This window comes from Anneissia japonica, unplaced genomic scaffold (assembly GCF_011630105.1).
Source record: "Anneissia japonica isolate Jap-2015-1 unplaced genomic scaffold, ASM1163010v1 scaffold287953_len805160_cov178, whole genome shotgun sequence".
Taxonomy (NCBI): Eukaryota; Metazoa; Echinodermata; class Crinoidea; order Comatulida; family Comatulidae; genus Anneissia; species Anneissia japonica.
In genome coordinates this window covers 706,126-728,945 of record NW_022747029.1, presented here as the reverse complement: position 1 = coordinate 728,945, position 22,820 = coordinate 706,126, and the positions used below count along the sequence as shown (strand labels likewise).

Below are 22,820 nucleotides of genomic sequence, written 5' to 3'. Positions count from 1 at the left end.
ACCCAAAAAAAAATCAAAACCAAAAAAAAAAAAAAAAAAAAAAAACTCAGAGAATGTCTGGAAGCAGTATGTACCATCCAAACAATGAAAACATTATTTTTATTTCATAACGACCCTTGATTTCCTCAAGGGCTGAGAAAAATTGAGTTTAAACTCAACGAGTGTTCCTCTGCACGGAAATCTTTAGTAAAAGGCGAAAGATTTATGCGTGATGCAGAGAAACCAGAGTAATCTCAAATGGCACGAGGACAGTATTATATAACAATGGTCACCGCAACAGGTAGATGTCAAATATTTATAAAACGCTATAACTAAAGCTTGACTTTAAACCTAACAGCTAGATATTAACAATAAAAAGTGTAAAAAAGTTTTAAAAGTTGTACTGTTCTAATAATAGCTGTAAAGTGATAATTAAGTAATTAAAATCTTTATATTTAACTATAGCTCTATGTGTTACAATGCAAGTTCCTTTTCTATTTACTGTATGGAAGACGAAAGTTATAAGATATAGGCCTACAAACAGCTTCTGTCTGGTTTAAAAAAAAATGTAAACTAGTCATCAGCTGTCAATGCCTATACTATTAATATTGCGATTTAAATAATTGGATGACACATAGTTTAATTATAATTAATTATATACTCCCTTATTAATTTATTTTTTTTCCACTTTTTTGCCTTTAATTTGTTTTTATCATTTATTTTCCCGTTTCATTTATTTAGGCATTGCTTCAGTTACACTTAACCATATGTTCATGTACTGTACACGATATATCCATTTTTATATTTTATTTAATATCTTATGTAATTTTATTTACTTACTCGGTCGGTAAATGAAGCGCCCATAAAGAGAAACAAAAACTCTCAAAATATCTGGAAAAGTACGTACAATCCACACATGAAACATAAATAAAACCTAACACATTAATAGTTTTATCTCATAACGACCCTTGATTTCCTCAAGAGCTGAGAAATATTAAATTTAAACTCAAAGAGTGTTCCTCTGCACGCAAATCGTTAGTAAAAGGCGAAAGATTTATGCGTGATGCAGAAAAAACAGAGTAACGCTGAGAGGCACGAGTACCTACAGTATTATATAACATTGGTCACCGCAACGGGTAATTGTCAAATATTTGTAAAACGCAATAACCAAAACATGCCTTTAAACCCAACAGATATATATTAACAATAAAATGTGTAAAAAAGTTTGAAAATTTGTACTGTTATGTAATAGTTGTGAAATAATAGGCCTAATTAAGTAATTACAATCTTTATATTTAACTATTAAACCCTATGTGTTACAATGCAAGTTCCTTTCCAATCTACTGTATGGAAGACGAAATTTATAAGATTGTCAAACAGCTTCTGTCTTTAAAAAAAAATGTAAACTATTCATTAGCTGTCAATGCCTATACAGTACTATTAATATTGCGATTTAAATAAATTGATGGCACACAGTTTTAACCAAAATGGACCACCAAACATATGAACTTAAATTTATTTATTTACGGCACTCACAAATTGTAGTGCGGTCTTACAAAGTATATATTTTTATTCTTTTATCTATTTATTGCACATCCAACAGTGTAATACACCAAAGAATGTAAATATAAAATATATTAAACTTACAAAATGAGTAAAAAGCCAAAATTATGTAATACAATAAAGATTATTTAACCGACTCAAATGTAATAGACTTACACTTAGAAAAACTACAATGGAAAATATCAAATTCAGGATTATCGCAAACACAATTGTTATAAAGTGATGACAGTCTACAAAAAATACAATTTTTACAAACATTAATACGTGAAAATTGTACTTTTAAAATAGGTTTAGAACGAAGTCTACGAACAAGGACAGTAAGATAGAAATTAGAAACAATATTACAGGTAAACCATGGAGGAATTTGTTTATAATACCTCCATGGGTAAACATAGAATTAAAACACTTAGGCCTAGGCCCTATATAAAAAATATTAGATCATTTATTTGTCTTCTAATTTTAGGAGAAATAATGGGAGTTTGGCAAGTGCAATAGGTTTCAGGGCCGTTGAAACAATTGAAGGAAAACGATCTTAACTAAAACTAGCAAAAGCAAGAAAGAAAAAAGCTGAATAGGGCCTATAAATACATCCAGTACATTAGTACTGTCCGCACGTGCGTGCATGCATACACATAATATCATAGTACATGAACATAATTATAAATCTCAACCTATAGAAATAATATCAGTCGGTTTATATGCATATGATCGGATTCATCAATAGTCACCAAGCGCAAACTTGGTGGTCAAGAGGTTAAGACATCAGGCTAGATACCTGAAGGTCGTGGGTTCGATTTCCACCCGAATCACTTGCGCTTTTTTTGGCTAGTATTTGGGGGCGTAGTGAGTATTCGGTACGATAATACGTCAGGTAGGGCAAAACATCACTCCTATGTAGTATTGCTATTTTGCTGTTTGATTTCTCAAATGACTGTGTGTTACAAGTTAGTTAGGATCCGATATCAAGGATCAGGTATCAATCATCCACCACTATGCACTTTGTGGGTATACGACAATAAAGATACAATGGCAAGAAATTCATTTGAGACTGGAATGAACTTTACTTGACACAACATTAAAACAAATGTATTAGGCCACATAAAAAAATTATTAGTTTATCACCCTATCAAAGAATAAATTTTAATGATGATCACAAGTAAATCAATAATTAGAGACACATATATAAAAAGTCATAATGGAATCAAATTTATATTTAAAAATATGTTTTTGTTGTACCAGTAAACATATTTGCAAGAAATCCTAAGCTTTTCAAGTGAAAAAAGATGGAAAAGGGACCGTTTGAGTTAAAAATATATGTTAATTGGAAAAAAAAAAATAGATTTTCCCCAAAGTGATGAGGGAGCGGATGATAGACTAATATTTTTTTTATGGGGCCTTACAAACCATTGCCACTGTCGTCCCTATCGCCACTAAATATTGCCTATAGTATGCTGTTTATGTTTTCGCAAATATAAGTGCATGAAGGAATAATTAATAAAAAAAAAATGTGCACTATAGCGCCTACCGGTACTCTTCAAAATTCTAATTTACAAAATTTTATAAAATAAACAAAATATTATTATAGTGTAGCTTTGAATATGAAATGGTCATTAATCGCATCGAACACAGTCAGTCCTTCAATGTAGTTTCTTGAGTTGTATTATAATATTGTTTCTGGCAGGATTCAAACATAGTGAGTGTCATAACGTTAGAGACCATTCAATTTTCGACATATTCATTTATTAGAAATCACAAGTGCTTACAATATGGAAGAGGGAATGATAGATTTATGAAAGAGCCATCAAAATAATACACAAAAAAAGAGAATGAAGTCAAGAAGATTTTATTCTGTTTTCATTAATTTTAGAAATAATGTATTTCATTAAGATTTTATTAGTAGAACATTCGGCGCGGCAATGGGCGATTTTTAAGGTTTACATTCCAAAAGAGGAAGCATGTGTGGGTCATTTTATCGTATGCATAACAATAGTGATCCAGTAGTGATTGTCAGGCTTGTTAGGCTTATATTATTTATGATGTCATAGATTCAGATTGTTAGGCTTATATTATTTATGAGTCATAGATTCAGATTGTTAGGCTTATATTATTTATGATGTCATAGATTCAGATTGTTAGGCTTATATTATTTATGATGTCATAGATTCAGATTGTTAGGCTTATATTATTTATGATGTCATAGATTCAGATTGTTAGGCTTATATTATTTATGATGTCATAGATTCAGATTGTTAGGCTTATATTATTTATGATGTCATAGATTCAGATTGTTAGGCTTATATTATTTATGATGTCATAGATTCAGATTGTTAGGCTTATATTATTTATGATGTCATAGATTCAGATTGTTAGGCTTATATTATTTATGATGTCATAGATTCAGATTGTTAGGCTTATATTATTTATGATGTCATAGATTCAGATTGTTAGGCTTATATTATTTATGATGTCATAGATTCAGATTGTTAGGCTTATATTATTTATGATGTCATAGATTCAGATTGTTAGGCTTATATTATTTATGATGTCATAGATTCAGATTGTTAGGCTTATATTATTTATGATGTCATAGATTCAGATTGTTAGGCTTATATTATTTATGATGTCATAGATTCAGATTGTTAGGCTTATATTATTTATGATGTCATAGATTCAGATTGTTAGGCTTATATTATTTATGATGTCATAGATTCAGATTGTTAGGCTTATATTATTTATGATGTCATAGATTCAGATTGTTAGGCTTATATTATTTATGATGTCATAGATTCAGATTGTTAGGCTTATATTATTTATGATGTCATAGATTCAGATTGTTAGGCTTATATTATTTATGATGTCATAGATTCAGATTGTTAGGCTTATATTATTTATGATGTCATAGATTCAGATTGTTAGGCTTATATTATTTATGATGTCATAGATTCAGATTGTTAGGCTTATATTATTTATGATGTCATAGATTCAGATTGTTAGGCTTATATTATTTATGATGAGTTGACTGTGGCCGAGTTGACTTGTGGCCGAGTTGGATCGAATTCGTCAGGCTTATGTGTATATACAGTAAGATGATCAGATTCCGATTGTTAGGCTTATATTGGTTAAGATGTAGAATCTGATTGTTAGGCTTATGTGTATATAAGATGTATAGATACCGATTGTTAGGCTTATATTATTAGTTAAGATGTCATAGATTTAGATTGTTAGGCTTATATTATTTAAGATGTCATAGATTCTGATTGTCAGGCTTATGTGTAGGCCTATATAAGATGTATAGATACCGATTGTATAGGCTTATATTAGTTAAAATGTAATAAATTCAGATTTTTAGGCTTTTATTATTTAAGATGTCATAGATTCTGATTGTCAGGCTTATGTGTATATAAGATGTATAGATACCGATTGTATAGGTTTATATTAGTTAAGATGTCATAGATTCCGATTGTTAGGCTATATTATTTAAGACGTCATAGATTCTGATTGTTAGGCTTAGGCCTATATTAGTTAAAATGTCATAGATTCTGATTGTTAGGCTTATGTGTATATAAGATGTATAGACTTATATTAGTTAGATGTCATAGATTCAGATTGTTAGGCTTATATTATTTAAGATGTCATAGATTCAGATTGTTAGGCTTATATTATTTATGATGTCATAGATTCAGATTGTTAGGCTTATATTATTTATGATGTCATAGATTCAGATTGTTAGGCTTATATTAGTTAAGATGTCATAGATTCAGATTGTTAGACTTATATTATTTATGATGTCATAGATTCAGATTGTTAGGCTTATATTATTTATGATGTCATAGATTCAGATTGTTAGGCTTATATTATTTATGATGTCATAGATTCAGATTGTTAGGCTTATGCGTATATACAGTAAGATGTTTAGATTCCGAATGTTAGGCTTATATTATTTAGATTCTGATTGTTAGGCTTATGTGTATGTACATTAGTTAAGTATAGATTCTGATTGTTAGGCTTATGTGTATGTACATTAGTTAAGTATAGATTCTGATTGTTAGGCTTATATAGAAACAGGCAAAAACTCAAATATTAAACTGCTTAGATACATATAAGTTCTCCTTTATTCTTGACGTTTTTCTGTGGGGAACAACGTTAGAACCAATAAAAAAATTATTAGTTTATCACCCTAGTAAATGCTTTTTATGGTACTGAAAAATATTTTGAAAAAAAAAATTTTTTGAAAAAAATGGGGTTTTTTTTGAAATTTTTTTTTTTGAAATTTTATTTAATAATTTTTTAAAATTTATTTTATTAAATAGTTAGTAGATATTGTTTGCATTATCTAAATCATGTTTTACTTTGAATATCAATGCACCAGCAAACAAACCAAGGGTTATATTTGGCTTTAGCAAAGTAAAAAATTTAAAAAAAAAAAGGCCTCCCTCCTTCATCACTTTTCCTGCCCAGATAGGGTGATAAACTAATAATATTTTTTATAGGGCCTTAAATACAGTTAGAGTTACATTACAACATTAACTAAGCTTGCTGATACCAGGGAGTTGTTATTCAAACTCCCTGCTGATACAACACACTTCTGGGCGGAGACCTAACAAACACAATACCGTTTATCACAAACAAAGAGACCAGGAAACAATTACAGTATATTAATTAACAACCGAAACAACAGCACACAGCCCTATTATTTAAATAGAATAGTCCAACCTACAGATGGTGGCCGAAATCTGCACTTGATCCACTCGCCCTAAAAACCAAACAAATGAACAGAGACCTGATACAGGGTTTCAATTTGAAGTTTTATAGTACTTCCATGAAACTGAGGTTGCTCACAGTACAGAACTGTAAATTTATCCAAAGACGTTACAATTAAACACGTATACCATCAGTGCTTCATTATTGCCGATACTCTCACTATTATGTAATTATAATCAGGTTTTCAATACACTATAGGAAATAGAAGCCGAAGGAGCCATTATTTCCTGCAAAAAAGTGCCTGAAGCATGCAGAAAATAATGTCTCCTAAGGCATCTATTTCCTATAGTGTACGAAAATTCTTGACTATAACTGCTATATAAGTCATTTGTGAAGTCCATCACCTTTTCTTGTAGAAGTGGTTTGGCGCAGTGGGAATGGTTTGGTTTCCCAACCTCGAGTTTGGGCTTTCAATCCCCTCACTGTGCATTTCACTTTTGTCCTTGGGAAAGGCAATTTATCCCACATTGCTTCTGTCCACCCAGGAGTGTAAGTGGCTACCTGGTAGGGTTAAATGCCAAAATGCGCTGAGGTAGCTACTGCAACTTTATGGAACAGTTTGTGTTCCAAAGGCGTCTAACCCAATGACCGGGGGTAGTAATGTGAGGCGCTTAGAGGCCTTGTTGGCATTAAGCGCTATATAAATATAACATATTATTATTATTGTTTATAATCAAACTGATGGTTGTAGAGCAGTTTCTATAAGCCTGGCGCGGTGACCAGTTGCTCCGTGATCAATCCATTAACAGTGAGTGTGCATTACAGTAGCTGTGCAGATTAGAATGATCTATTGGTAGTCACACTGACACTATTCGCGTAGCTTTTTATGATACAAATAAAATAAAATTATTTCGGTTAATGAAGTTTATTAGAGGTTATTAGGTAGGCCTAAACTCCTGGTAGACATTTTAACTAATGCCTACCAGGAGGTTAAAATGTATTGTAAACATTATTTGAATTATTTCGGAGCTGCCTTATTTTTTCAGTTCTTTTTAACGTCAATCACCTTGTTATCTCAAAACAAATCACATTGTTATCTCATAACCAATATGCCTTTCTAGGATGACCTTCATTTGTGTTTACAAGTGCCATTGAGCGAGATTTGTTAGGTTCGCTCTGTCCATTCATAGCTTGGCCTAGCATCAAAATATTCATCGCGATGTAAAATCACCACATCTTTGAACATTTTGCACACAAGCCGCAAAAAAAAAAAAAAAGTGATCATTCGTGGATAGGAAAATTCAGTGCAAATGAAAGTGATGACGTCACCACTGACTTATAAAATGTTCTCTTTATTATGCCAGATCTTCATACTGATTACCTTGTTTCTGGTTTATGCTACAACCCCGACTTCATATTCAGTTGGCATTAGGCTGAAGAATTTGGATAATAAATTATATCTTGAGAAAACATCAACTGCCTACTGTAGCAATATTTTTTCATTGACTACGTTTTACCATATATTCACCAGGATATACGTGCACCCATCACTTTTATGAATCACAATTATTTTATTATTATTATATACATTTCTAACTGTTTATGAATAAACTTTTACATGTACATAAAACACTTTTTCGTTTCATTTTGCTAAATCTTCTTTCCTCACATACTTTTTGATTGAAATATATAAAACATTAGCTAAAATAAGTTAATAAAGAAAGTTAATTACCTAAATGTTGTGTTTACATTCTTCTCCATATTATGAAATTCAAATTGTTTAAAAACAATCTGATGAAGAATATAAAAAATTGATATGAAACACAATTTAATTGTTTATTATTGCATATTAAACAAATTTATCCATTAAACTTGACCTTATAACGGTCGACTTTTCTGACAGACGTATTTCAAAGTTTTTGTTGAGATGTAATACTCTTCCAGTTTACAGGAAATATTTCACCATAAATAATCCAATAAGTTCCTCTTTTGAATTAGCATATCCGCCAAATAAACGCCACACAAAAGCAATTTGTTTTACCAAGCATCACTCTTGAATAAGTGTGGCAAGCATTTGCTAGAGATGTATTCTATTTCGAATATATATGTTGCAGTGCTTAATTGGAGTACATACCAAACATTCTCTGATGTTTTGTGTCATTTGAGATGCTGTTAAATAACAGACCTCATGCAGTAAATACTACCAAAGTTACAACAATACAAGTCAGATATGTCTATGTACAATACATGGTACCATTTTAGCACTACAGAAATTTGTAATAAACAGCGCTTTACAAAAAGTGCCGCACTAAAGCCTTTAAACATTTCAAGTGCCATAGGGCTTATTGGAACATTTACGATATTATTTTAAAACATTTACCCGAATTTTATTTTTACTGTTAAGCGCATTGAGGCTTTAGCATAATGCGCTATATAAGCCAAAATTATTATTATTATTATTATCTTAATATAATCAAAGATACTAAAAACAGGAGACAGATCTTGCACAGCCAAAGTGGAGTGGATAAACATCATACCTTTTACGCATATCCAGATGTACCCGGCGCCCTTCCATTTACAATAATGACAATTTACATTTGTTGATGTCCCATCTTACACTGTGCCCCATGAAATGATAAACAAACTTACATAGTACAGTATAGCCATCAGGCAATTCTGTGATAAAGTTTTCATCTGTGGAGAGTTTGAACTTGCATTTCTAGTATCTTTCATATAATTAATTATGTTAAATTATTTTCTTGAAAAATATTTAACAACTGCTACCTTATGTAAGCCCAGGTCCACAGTAATCTAGATATAAATAGTTAAATCAATGTTTGGCCTAATCCTAATTACAGAACTTCACCTAAGGTCTTTAATCACAGTTGAAAGGTCACCTCTTATTTTTACATGGTTCAGTTCTTCATATAATGAAGGATGTTTAGGATGCGGATGAAAACCTTTTTCTTTACATGATGCAATATAGTTTAGTCCGTAATCTGGGGTTAGGGAGAACACTCCAGTCCTGGAAAAAAGTAAAATAAAAAAAATATTTATTTTATTTTATTTTTCTTAAATACCTGTCTGAATAGACATTTATGTATACTATGTGTAGTAGTTATCGGTATGTTACTAAACTATCACAGTAACCAATCATAAAGTCAGGCTCAGGAAGAAAACAATTTTTGATATGTTGTATAACTGATTTTTCTTACCTTGGTATACCTTCGAGCTAAAACTTCAAAATTGTGTTATTTTGTAATCTTTTAACAAACTTTGACTAGCACTACAACTAAATCATGTGTATTTGTCCATAAATGATACCTCCGCAGGCTGATTTTGGCTTTAAATATTTACCCTACTAAAAACATGCTTTTTTTAACTTGTTCATTTTAAGAATACGGGCAAAAAACTTAGGTACGATTAATGAGAAACAGATTTTAGATATTTAAAAACTGGGGGAAACAGGACATACCACCTTTTTTTTTACACATTTGTTTTTAATATCCAAACATCTTTATCCCATTAACCGTTCCGGAGTTTTTCATCAAATGCCTTTTTTGTGTGTAAAAAAAAAACAGTGGTACAACATATCAAAATTGTTTTTCCTCCAGAGCCTGACTTTAAAAATATGTATTATATAAAGAATATAAAGATGATCAGTTTTACAAACTCATTTGTTATTTTTATAATCAAGTCGTACAATATATTTAGATGTATCAGGTTCATAAATAATAAGTTGTGGTTATTGAAGATGTTGCCAAGGTATTCAAGGTATATTTCTGCAGGCCAACTAATTCTTATATCATCTATGTCAACAAAATTCTATCAGGCTACCAATTAAATTGAGAAACAGCAAAGACATAATTTTTTTTTTTTTTTATGTTTGAATTACTGACTCTTTGAGCTATAGTGACTTTTGTCGGTTTAGTTTTTACTCAGATTTTGTCTTAATTGTTTGTAGTGATTTTTTTGTAATGTTTTTGGTTAAATAAATAAATGAATGAAAAGCAGTGAAGATACTGTGGTAAATAAAATGAATGACACAGTCTGTAACACTCTGTAATGGTCTCATTGATGCTTACAAAACTGAACAGAAAGGTTAAAATTGAACTTACTCATTGTGTGCTGGTGCGCAGACAATTGCAATAGCTTCTGACAACATTATCTGATAGGGACAGTGGGTATGTAGATCAATACTAGACATGAAGGCGGTCTGAGTTGGGTGCGTCTGTACAAAAATAAAACAAGAGTTACAAAATTTTTTTGTTCAGAACAGGATTCCACTATCAGCAGCAATGAAGGTTTATATGCAAATTATGTCCTGTATATAAATCAGAGAGTCATTACTTCCATCACACTACTGGGTTTAACCCAAACTTGTGTGCCATTTGCAACTTGTCTACTAAAATCTTAGACAAAATCATGAAAAAATCAAGCATCAGAATCAAACACGCATAGCATTTTATAAATTATTTTTTGACTTACATGGATCCAGCCAAGGGTCACAAGGTCATTATTATCCATACAATCAAATATTTCTTCCTCGTTGAGGGCGGTGCAAGAATCTGATGTTGAAGTCTGCTTAGGTATCACAATGTGTGTTATGCTGAATGCATTGCGAGCCTACATGAAATATACAAATTATAAGCATTTTTTTGTAGTGATATAATTCATTTCACATCATGACAAGAAAAACTGAATATAGAATTGACATAGTAAAAAATATGTTACTATTTGACCAACATGACAACAATAAGCCTGAATTCTTGGTGTATTTACAAATACATCTTCAGTAAAATCTAATCATAGGCAAACTGCAGCATTTTCGTGACTACCGCACTTACGCGAAGTAGCCAATATGCCATCGAAATGATTTTCTGATGAAGTGATCGTAACTTTTGTAAGTCTTTGATCATGAGCTGACAACCAATCAACGTTCATGAGTAATTTAGCTAAAACGTCCGATCAAATATATGCGAGTAATACACAAGTGATAGCCGATTTTACTTGCACCTAAAGGCTGAAACACAGTGTGGAGCACTTGTACCTAAAGGCTGAAACATAGTGTGGACCACTTCAACCAAAGGCTGAAACATAGAGTGGACCACTTGTACCTAAAGGATGACACATAGTGTGGACCATTTGTACCTAAAGGCTGAAACATAGTGTGGACCATTTGTACCTAAAGGCTGAAACATAGTGTGGACCAAAGTGTCTTCCACTTCCCTTCTTTAATTAATTATAGTTGAATACAAATTTTTTAAAAAGTGACAGGACATGTAGAGTATATTCCGGTTGGTTACAACTTACCAGCTTCCCCGCTAATATGCCGCATGTCTCCAGGTTCTGACCTGTGTTCGGTTTTGCTATCGCCAGAAACTTTGGGACAGCATCAAGAGGAACAAAAACATCGCGCAGACCATAGTGATTGATTGGTGCAGGCGTTGGCTGCATTAAATGGTTTGGTTTGCTACTTCTGTCTATTTTTTTTGAACGATCAACTTGAGGCGCCGCAGAAGGAGATGGAACACTAAAATGATATATTAAATATATTATATTTAAAAAAAATATAATTTCTGGTGTATTGGAAATGTGATAGAAGAAAAATCAAATAAAAAATAATAGCTTTTCCAAAGAATCGGTAACTAAACCTAGCAATATAAATAGAGTATAAATGGGTACCAGTTGGGGTTGTCTATTCCTACAATGCAGAAGCACTCTAGCATATGGACCTAATGACTTGGGATAAAAGTGCTTTGTTATCTGTAGAGAAAGGCACTAATTAAACGAAATGAATAAATAAATGTTTATAACACAAATTTTACAATACAATACAATACAAATATCTTTATTGCAATCATATAAAATATAGATTGAATTTACAATCAAAAATTTACAAAGTCATTAAAAAAAAAACAAGAGAATCGCAAAAAACATTTACAAATTAACTCACTAACCTGTCATTTGGCACTGGTGGTGCACTTGGTTGTACCATACCAGGAATTGGTATCGCACCAGGCATAGGGGATGAGGACGGTACCCCTCCTGCAGAATTGAAATTCACAGTATTCTGGCCAGCGAGAGGAGAGTTCATTGCAGAAGGTAGCCCAGGGGAAGGTATTACAACCGGGGGCTTTCTCTTCTCCATTTCAGCCATTCTTTCCTTTTCTATTTGTGCAGCTCTCTGCTGTTGAAGTATTTTTTGTTGTTCCTCGGCTTGCTTGAGAGCCATTTTCTGCTCCTCTAATAGCCTATGCTGTTCCTCTGTTATTTGCTTAGCTTTTTCATCTTCTATCCTCTTTCTTTCTTGTTCTAATGCTGCCTCCTCTTCTTCTCGGATTCTTTTCTCTTCCTCTAATTTTCTTCTATGTTCCTCTCTTCTTCTCTCTTCTTCCTCTTGTTCTTTTTGCTGAAACGAATTTGAAGATAATTAATTTGCAATCATAATTGTCATCAATGCAATTAGGCTAATTGTAACATTACACCCATCACCATATCATTTTCATTATATCATCATCACACCATAAAACTTTGTATAGAAATAATCTCAAGAAGAAGCCCATCTCAAATTAAAGCTCCTCTCTTTATGCTTTTGTCTGTAATTGTGTTAATGAATCTTCATCACTGCAGTCATAGTCATCATTAACAACAGCATTCTTTTTATCATGTAAACTATTAAGTTAAGCTTACCTTCTCTTTCTGGTATATTTCAAATTCTTTTTGGTATTTGTCCAGTAAGTTTCCTTTAGTTTCCTCTGCTCTTGGAAAGGCTAATTTAATCATCTAAATGAAAGGATGTTTATAAATCACTGCACTTAAAACTATAAATTCATTTCCAAATAAACTGTTAAAACATAGTCAAACTAATTATGTTCAACAAAAAGAACTAAGGGGAAACTTAAACTAATCATATTCAACATAAGAAAACAAAGGAAAACTTTTTTTTTCCTTGTTGGTTTAGTATGTGGTTAAATTAAAGTATCTAAAAACGTTTATATTTTATGTATTACACCAAAAGCCATACCCACAAAATCCCAGTGCAACATAGTATCGGTATTTCTTTTGATCACATGACAAATATAAACTGACAATCTTGTGTATATTCCACAAAAATCTGTACCACATCAAACAGTGCAAAATAGAATTTCTTTTGATCACATGACAAAATACACTTGCATAATTCTTGTTGTACAGTATTTCTACCAAAAATCTATAGTCACATCAAATACAGAGCAAAATAGAATTTGTTTTGATCACATGACAAAATACACTTGCATAATTCTTGTTGTACAGTATTTCTACCAAAAATCTATAGTCACATCAAATACAGAGCAAAATAGAATTTGTTTTGATCACATGACAAAATACACTTGCATAATTCTTGTTGTACAGTATTTCTACCAAAAATCTATAGTCACATCAAATACAGAGCAAAATAGAATTTGTTTTGATCACATGACAAAATACACTTGCATAATTCTTGTTGTACAGTATTTCTACCAAAAATCTATAGTCACATCAAATACAGAGCAAAATAGAATTTGTTTTGATCACATGACAAAATACACTTGCATAATTCTTGTTGTACAGTATTTCTACCAAAAATCTATAGTCACATCAAATACAGAGCAAAATAGAATTTGTTTTGATCACATGACAAAATACACTTGCATAATTCTTGTTGTACAGTATTTCTACCAAAAATCTATAGTCACATCAAATACAGAGCAAAATAGAATTTGTTTTGATCACATGACAAAATACACTTGCATAATTCTTGTTGTACAGTATTTCTACCAAAAATCTATAGTCACATCAAATACAGAGCAAAATAGAATTTGTTTTGATCACATGACAAAATACACTTGCATAATTCTTGTTGTACAGTATTTCTACCAAAAATCTATAGTCACATCAAATATTATTGTTTGCCACAAATATTACAATATATGAGATAAATGACATTTTTGGTGAGGCAATTAATTGATTGCCTTATCCGAAATATGTGGTTTGTTTGGTTGCTCTTGAATGATTGTGTAGAATCAAGCAAGGAGCATGTTTTACATGATGAACCACAAAGATGACTACCCAAATTATGGCTGTCGCAAGAGTTAATTTGCTTCTTGAATTTAGATCGTACTAATATATCACGAAGGTTAGGTGGTCTGCGATAGGCTATGAACGGTGTATCCGGAAACACAGAACTAAGACGTTCTGTGGTCTGTAGAATGGGCATGTTTCTGAATTATAGCCCTTAGTGATGGTAACCTGCAGGGTAAAATGTAGTGACCAGTGGCACTCTGGTCGATCGCTGACGTGGTTTGTACGTCAGTGTTTGAGCACGAGGTATGTCCTTTGCTTTTTTAACAGCATTTTTGATGGGTCCTCGATAATTTCTATTCCGGAGATGTCCGGATAGCTCTTCTGTGCGATTCTGAAAATCTAAATCCGAAGAACAAATGCGTCTCATGTGCAATGCTTGGCTGTACGGAATGTTTTTTGTACAGTGTGGGAATGACAGCTGCTAGGGAGCAGGTACATATGCTTATCCGTGGGTTTACGGAAGAGATCAGTTTTGAGTGCACCATTTCCCATGGTCACGGTGATGTCCAGAAAATCTACACTGGTTGTGGGTTTGTTAGCAGTGAATTTGATTGTGGGATGAGCCGAATTAATGTTTAATAGGAACGTATCCAAACTATCTTCACCATGGGTCCAGATCATGAAGATATCATCAATGTAACGAAACCAAACATCTGGTTTCTTGGGCTGTAGGGACAGAAAATTGGCCTCAAATTGTCCCATAAATAAGTTAGCAAAAGATGGAGCCATTTTAGTGCCCATCGCTGTGCCATGAATTTGAAGGTAATGACATTGGTACGAGGGGAGAGCAACAACATATGGTCTCAATAAATCATCCACATATTCAGAGATTTTTTCTGTAGCAGTACCGTTGCCCGAAATGATGGGTCTGCCAGGATGGCCTGCTTTGTGGATTTTGGGTAGGACATAGAAACGTCCTGGTGACGGATCGACCTGGATGAGATAGGGTCTAATTTTGGGATCGATGGAACCTTTTTTAACCATCTTAAATTCAGATTTTTCCACTTCCTTAGAAATTTCCAGAGTGGAGTCCTCTGTGAGCTTCTGATAGTGAAGAGGATTGTTTAGTTGTCTTAAGGACTCCTCTTCATAGAATTTAATGTCCATCACGACAGTGGCAGAGCATTTATCAGCTGGTTTGATGATAATTTCATCACGCTGACGCAAATTGGCAATGGCCTGCCTCTCATTTTTTGTGAGATTGTCGCGGAAATCTGGATTAGGAGCATGGTTTTTAACATCCTCCTCAATGGCCTGAATGGAAGTTTCTAAAGCTGGGCAACGATTCTTAGGATTCCAGGTACTTTTTGCCCGTGTTATCCGTGGTGTTGCCGTCGGAATCGGCAAAAAAAAATAAACGGCCTCTTAAACGTTGGAAGAAAGCGTCCAGATCCAAAGATAGTTGTTGTGGGTCAGCCTGCCTCGGTTTTGGGCAAAATTTGAGTCCTCGGGATAAAAGTTTGGTTTCTCCTTCGGAAAGCTGACAGTTAATTTGAACTACTGAATCCGTGGTGTTGCAGGGATTATCATAGCCTGGGTTCCAGGCCCTAATTTTAGGTTACTCACTCTTTATTGCACTTAGTGCGCGCCATACCTAATTTAATTGGCGTCCCATACTCGATTTCTTTTTTTTCGAATTAGGGCCTGGGCAAACGTATACTTTGTGTATAAAACAAAAGCATGTTCCCAATTGCGTCTGTCTCTTATACACATCTTACCTTCATAGTTTTCTTTATTTCTGTTGATTTGACTTGGTTATAACCTGGGTGTTTTGGTAATTTTTCAACAAAGATTCTAAAAAAAATAACAGCATTTGAAAAAATTAAATAAAACAGAACAGTTGCTTTCATCCTAATCTTATGTATCTTTTTTTTTCTCCTTGGATTTTATACAAATTATCAATGTGTATGATTTGAACTCCTCAAAGTAAAAAACAAAGAAAGTAAATTGAGAATTTTAAATAATAACTTAAAATTAAATATTTTGAAAGAGAAAACATTTTCCGGTCAATTAATGGAAAGTTAAAAAATACCTTTCATATATTTTACATAGACCTTAAATTGGCTGGTAATAAATTAAAGGATTTTCGTAGTAAAATGTTTGTAAATCGGTGATAAGTAATTTTTTGATCTGTTTCTGGTTGGAAGTAATGATGTGACAAGGAAGTTACTAAGCGTCTTCCTACAGCGGCTACAGTAATCACAGACCACACCCATACGCAATTCAATATTCAAGCCCATACGCAATTCAGTAACCACGTCAATACGCACATTAGTACAGTCTGCAAGTAATAGGCAACTTTCCTACATTTACATTTCACCTGCACAAAATTTGAGAGAATTTATAAATGTCTATGAATTATGTGGCAAGCATGCAACATGTTAAAAAAAAGCACACATATTAGGTGAGACTTTTTTATGCCTTGTTTCGTGAACTTATTTTTTTTTAAATCGTCAGAGGAGGGTGGAGAAAAAATAGAAATAAAATTTTATTTTCTTATTTAGCAAATAGTTTTGCCAAAAACATCCAGATGGAGGAGTAAATAAAAGTAAAATTTTATAAGAGAATGTAAACAGTGTAGTAATGGGATGGTTAAATATACGTATCTTAATTTTTTCGAGATTTCAAGGCAGCAGCAGGTGTAATGAAAATAAAGAAAAACCTATATTTTTTCCAGGAATTTCCATTTTTTCGTAGTGGCAGGTGCGCTAATTGGCCAAATAAAAAAAAAATTATACTTTTATTTGATATCATCACTATTGGCGGGTTGCGGATTTAAGGTATAAACAGTCTCTCCTTACAGATTAGAGTATTTTAAGTAAAGTTTGTATCTTATATCAGGCCTATATGTAATCATTTTGATGCAATAGACTGTAACTGATGATTGAAGGGACCATTCACTATCAAGATTCCTTCCCTTCACTGGAAAAAAAAAATTATATTGTACAGAAACCTACGTTATATACTTTGTGTATAAAACAAAAGCATGTTCCCAATTGCATAAAGAACAGAAACAAAACATACCTTCATAGTTTTCTTTATTTCTGTTGATTTGACTTGGTTATAACCTGGGTGTTTTGGTAATTTTTCAACAAAGATTCTAAAAAAAAAATAACAACAGCATTTGAAAAAATTAAATAAAACAGAACAGTTGCTTTCATCCTAATCTTATGTATCTTTTTTTTTCTCCTTGGATTTTATACAAATTATCAATGTGTATGATTTAAACTCCTCAAAGTAAAAAACAAAGAAAGTATATTGAGAATTTTAAATAATAACTTAAAATTAAATATTTTGAAAGAGAAAACATTTTTCCGGTCAATTAATGGAAAGTTAAAAAATACCTTTCATATATTTTACATAGACCTTAAATTGGCTGGTAATAAATTAAAGGATTTTCGTAGTAAAATGTTTGTAAATCGGTGATAAGTAATTTTTTGATCTGTTTCTGGTTGGAAGTCTCTAAATGATGTGAGAAGGAAGTTACTAAGCGTCTTCCTACAGCAGCTACAGTAATCACAGACCACACCCATACGCAATTCAATATCCAAGCCCATACGCAATTCAGTAACCACGTCAATACGCACATTAGTACAGTCTGCAAGTAATAGGCAACTTTCCTACATTTACATTTCACCTGCACAAAATTTGAGAGAATTTATAAATGTCTATGAATTATGTGGCAAGCATGCAACATGTTAAAAAAAAGCACACATATTAGGTGAGACTTTTTTATGCCTTGTTTCGTGAACTTATTTTTTTTTAAATCGTCAGAGGAGGGTGGAGAAAAAATAGAAATAAAATTTTATTTTCTTATTTAGCAAATAGTTTTGCCAAAAACATCCAGATGGAGGAGTAAATAAAAGTAAAATTTTATAAGAGAATGTAAACTGTGTAGTAATGGGATGGTTAAATATACGTATCTTAATATTTTTGAGATTTCAAGGCAGCAGCAGGCGTAATGAAAATAAAGAAAAACTTATATTTTTTCCAGGAATTTCCATTTTTTCGTAGTGGCAGGTGCGCTAATTGGCCAAAAAAAAAAAAAATTATACTTTTATTTGATATCATCACTATTTGGCAGGTTGCAGATTTAAGGTATAAACAGTCTCTCCTTACAGATTAGAGTATTTTAAGTAAAGTTTGTATCTTATATCAGGCCTATATGTAATCATTTTGATGCAATAGACTGTAACTGATGATTGAAGGGACCATTCACTATCAAGATTCCTTCCCTTCACTGGAAAAAAAAAATTATATTGTACAGAAACCTACGTTATATACTTTGTGTATAAAACAAAAGCATGTTCCCAATTGCGTTCTTCATAATAAACGTCTGCCTGAAAATTTAAAAAAAGGTTGAAAATATATATATATGCCTGATATGTTTATAACATCAATTGTTCCTGAGCACTGTTTCTATAATTACCTATTTTTTTAAAGTAAATATTTTGTTCTTTTTCTAATTTATAGTGCAAATTTATAATAAATTTTTATTCAATAGTTACCATTCTCATCATTTCCTGTCCGGAGCGAAGATATCTTCTCACAGGAACGGTACCATCAACTTCAACTGACGCTCCATAGTCAGCCAGAATGCGAACACGTTTTGCGGGTTCACACTCGGTGGTCATCTTGAAAGGAATCCACCATATTTTAATTTTAGATAGAGAATGTGTTTTAATATAAAATAATAAACTATCAAATATATTTTTCAAAAAGCTTCAATTTTGTTAAATCAACATGAATTTGGCAAGAAAATATTTCTAAGCTCACTTTAAGTTCTGCACCTAGGCCTACTACACTCTTATTTATGCTTCAAACAAGCATGGAGTTATAATTATTTTGAGTAGTAGTGCAACAAGCTGAAAAACAAAGCGCAAACACACAAAAAAGTAAAATAATTACTTGCTATACTGAATTATTTACAGACAAAAAATAAGCAGTTTGCATGTTCAAAAATAAATATTAACAAACCACCAACATATCTGTTCAGATAGGAGAATCTGTGGTTCTTAGTTTTCTGACTTTTTTAGAAGCACGTGTTTTACGTTCTGTAGACTTAAATAAAAGACAAATAAATGCCAACCAATCAACCTATGATTTGTATTATTGGATTCATTTAATGTTTTGCCCTTATTTTCTGAAATGCATGCACATAATTCTAGGCCATATTTTTGCACAGGGGACATATTCCCTGCGCAAGCCTTACTTTAAAGTCTTGTATCCTGCTGATTCTTTGAAGTACATCTCTGGGCACATGCCTGCTTACATGACGGCCGACGATATTTCAATGATTTCTTAATACCTTTTTAAAAATTATTTTTCAATCAACCGACAACACAAATATATTGATCAAGCCACGTAACAAAAAAATCTTCATCAATAGTCATTCAAATCACCATACTACATAAACCTCACTCTCACAATACTAGGTTAAACGCTATGACACACAATGGGACCCAGTTGGCCCGGGCCCCAACTAAATTTTTCAGAATTGTAAAAAATTGGAGAAAAATTACATTCAAATTTAAGAGTGCCATTTCTGGTCATCTAGCCTAAAGGTGACATTATCGTAAATTTTACCCCAGCCCCAACCATAGTGGTGCGGTGGTATAGACCCTCCATCTGTCAAGGTCCCTCCATGGGCCCCCTCTATTTCAAAATCCTAGATCTGCCACTGTATGAAGTAGGATATCAGGATTGCAGAATGGCTGACAGTGACAGTATTAGTAGTAGGCCTAACTGTAACTAACCTCTCCGACCAAGCTCTAAGCCTACTCGGAAGGATCTCTCATTTGAGACTTGACATCGAGGAATAAAAACAATAGTTAGGCCTCTGGCCCTACCTAGCTAGGGCCAGGCCTAGACTCTCTAGGCAAGTAGTACCTGGCTCTAGGTGGCTTGGGCTAGTCTAAGGTTTCTGTACAAAACAGCAAAAAACCAAAACGGCAATGACCAAAACGGCAACAGACCAAAACGGCAATAGGCATAGACCAAAACTGCAAAGGAGCAAAAATTAATGCCAAGACTGAAGTGCCACCAGCAGTTTATAATTTTCTGAATTGTTTTTTTTAATTTTTTTTACACATCCATGACGAATTATTTCGTTATTTTAAAGTGTTATTTATTATTATTATTTTTCCCGTTTTTTACTTTTCATGACGTAAATTGTTTAGCCTCATATTATCTGTATTTTATGGTTTTAATTATTTAAATGTTCACTAGTTTTATATTGTATATATATTATATTGCATTCCCCAATGTTTCTTACTATTGAATTTGTATGTAGTATTGTTATTATTGTTGTCATTATTATTATTAATGTTGTTATTCTTTAAAGTGTTTTTTTTTCTTTCGCACTTTTTTACTTTTATGACATAATTGTTTAGCCTCATTTTGTCTGTATTTTAAAGTTTTAATTATTTAAATGTTTACTGCTTTTATATTGTGATTCCCCAATCTTTTTACTATTGAATTTGTATGTTATACTATTATAATTATTAATATTATTATTATTAATGTTGTTCTTCTTTCATGTTTTTTACTTCTATTCTATGACCTTTTGACTTAGGGCCTATTCTAGGTATGTGACAAAAAAATTTCAAATTCAAGCAATTCCTTTGCAGCTGGTATCATTTGAAAGAGTATTATTATAGAATTTAATTGATACCAAGATCATTGTCATCCGTCAAATATCAGCAAAGTTACAGAATTTAAGAGATTATTAATTATGACTAATTTTGGTCCTTCAAATCCTATGTAAACAATAGAGAAATATATGACCTTGTTCTTGAAAAACGTTCAAAAAATGCTCTAACTTTTTTGTTTCTATACATTTCTCAATAAAATAAAAAGCATTTGGAAGCACACAAAATGGACAAAAGAAGCATTATAAAACTCATTATAATTTAATCATTTATTAATTAAATAACAATTAAATTAACTAATTAATTACAAATAATTAATTATAATATGCCATAAATGTCTTTAAATGTTTTTACACATGTCTCAATGAATAAGATATTTGAAAGCACACAAGGAGAACAAAAGCAGTGGCATATGTATAGTGGGGGTGTTCTGACCCTCACCCCGACTCTCACCCCCACCCCTGACCACACTCAACCCCACCCAACCCCCTTTCCTACCCTCCATTAAATTTTTTTTTTCTCTTTCTTATGGTCGTCCCACTTTTATTTCATCAAAATATGATTATACATATATTACATATTAAGTATTGATATAATTAAAATTAAATTGGTTTCAGAACAATATAAACTTGGATAAAACAAAACATAACATAAAATCGATCGAGACTGTGTGTATATAAACATGTTGTCATGAGCGATCAGGCAAGACCAGACATGCATGACCGCTCACGCTGCACTGCATGAACAGATTTTGGGAATTTCCATTCACAACACACTTTTTATTTTCGGTCAAAAACAAGGTTCCGGTGTTCAGATTATCTAAATATTAAACCCAGTTGTAGATAAATACATGAACTAACACAATAAACTGGTTTCAAAACAAAATAAACTTATCTTCTTTAAAAAAATTGAATGTTTTTGACAACTTAAACTTTCAGCAATAAATTCACTCAATTCCCGAAAGTCGGAAAAAATTGATTTGATGACTAGCTGAAAGGGGAACATGTGAACTACGTCATCACTATTTTCGGGGCACAGGGAAAAAATAAATATGACCTCTGCAGCCAAAACAATAGAGGGCTGTTGCAACAGTCAGTCGCTGGCAAAAATGATAGCGGTGCCACGATATCGTGCTCGCAACGGACGATAGTCACCGTCACGTACCTACAGTACCTATGCATTTCCATTTTGGTCCATTGCCGTTCTGCTGGTCTAAAAGTGTTGCCGTTTTGGTTTTTTGCCGTTCTGGTTTTTTGCCGTTCTGGTCATTGCCGTTTTGACTTATTGCCATTTCGGTTTTTTGCCGTTTTGACCTATCCCCTGTTCCCTGGTCTCCTAGGCCTAGTCTAGCTCGGCTAGGCCTTAGTTAGTCCCTAGGCTACGGCTACCCAGTGGCAGTAACTGGCAGTAGACTAGGTAACGGTTAGGGCCTAGGCTACGGCTAGCCTAGGGTAGGCCCCTAGGCCTATACCTAGGCCACACTTCTAATCATTATATTAATCAAACTAGGTTAGCCCTAACAATTCCATGTAGCACACCTTCTTTTATAGACGTCTTTATATGCTCCAAATATTAATAAAAATCAGAATTCGGTCCTAGGACTAGATGCAGAGGGGCTAAGCCTAAACTGCTTGATATGTTACATGACCTTACATGGCTGTGTTTACCATGACGTCATTCGTGTGACAATGAGGTCATCCAACCAGCCAACCATCTAGGCCCTACCCAAACATAACTTATTTAAACATTATACTTTAGTATATTTTACTTTAAATTAATTATACTTTATAAAAATTCATATATTTCAACTTGAGCTTTACT

The 22,820-nt window shown here is 32.6% G+C and overlaps 1 protein-coding gene and 2 non-coding genes across 6 annotated transcripts; all 3 read right to left on the bottom strand.

Moving 5' to 3' along the window:
* Window positions 1–112: 112 nt before the first annotated feature.
* On the bottom strand, window positions 113–231 carry LOC117120431. Its single transcript, XR_004447346.1, has one exon. It is a non-coding gene; the product is annotated as a U5 spliceosomal RNA (small nuclear RNA).
* A 712-nt stretch (window positions 232–943) lies between these two features.
* LOC117120426 lies at window positions 944–1,062 on the bottom strand. The gene has a single exon (XR_004447343.1). It is a non-coding gene; the product is annotated as a U5 spliceosomal RNA (small nuclear RNA).
* Window positions 1,063–7,575: 6,513 nt separating this feature from the next.
* On the bottom strand, window positions 7,576–22,672 carry LOC117120403 (STAM-binding protein-like). 4 transcript variants are annotated; one of them, XM_033265448.1, is made up of 10 exons: window positions 22,538–22,672; window positions 18,858–18,983; window positions 18,625–18,689; window positions 16,068–16,143; window positions 12,937–13,029; window positions 12,204–12,655; window positions 11,557–11,776; window positions 10,732–10,869; window positions 10,362–10,474; window positions 7,576–9,268 (listed from the first exon to the last, which is right to left on the bottom strand). In XM_033265448.1, the coding sequence occupies exons 2-10, from the start codon at window positions 18,981–18,983 to the stop codon at window positions 9,106–9,108; spliced, it is 1,446 nt and encodes a 481-aa protein (XP_033121339.1). In that variant the 5' UTR covers window positions 22,538–22,672; the 3' UTR covers window positions 7,576–9,105. The 4 variants fall into 4 exon arrangements, with proteins under 4 accessions (XP_033121339.1, XP_033121337.1, XP_033121338.1 ...); XM_033265446.1 differs by lacking the exon at window positions 16,068–16,143 and adding an exon at window positions 17,374–17,449 and having other exon boundaries at window positions 18,858–18,984; window positions 22,538–22,665; XM_033265447.1 differs by lacking the exons at window positions 16,068–16,143; window positions 22,538–22,672 and adding exons at window positions 17,374–17,449; window positions 19,562–20,471.
* Window positions 22,673–22,820: the final 148 nt, after the last annotated feature.

Coding starts and splice junctions, on each gene's coding strand:
- LOC117120403 (XM_033265448.1), bottom strand. CDS start 18,983: ATGACCACCGAGTGTGAACCCGCAAAACGTGTTCGCATTCTGGCTGAC. Junction 13,030..16,067: donor AAATAAAGAAAACTATGAAG/GTAAGATGTGTA, acceptor CCTTTCATTTAG/ATGATTAAATTAGCCTTTCC. Junction 12,656..12,936: donor AAATATACCAGAAAGAGAAG/GTAAGCTTAACT, acceptor AATTCGTTTCAG/CAAAAAGAACAAGAGGAAGA.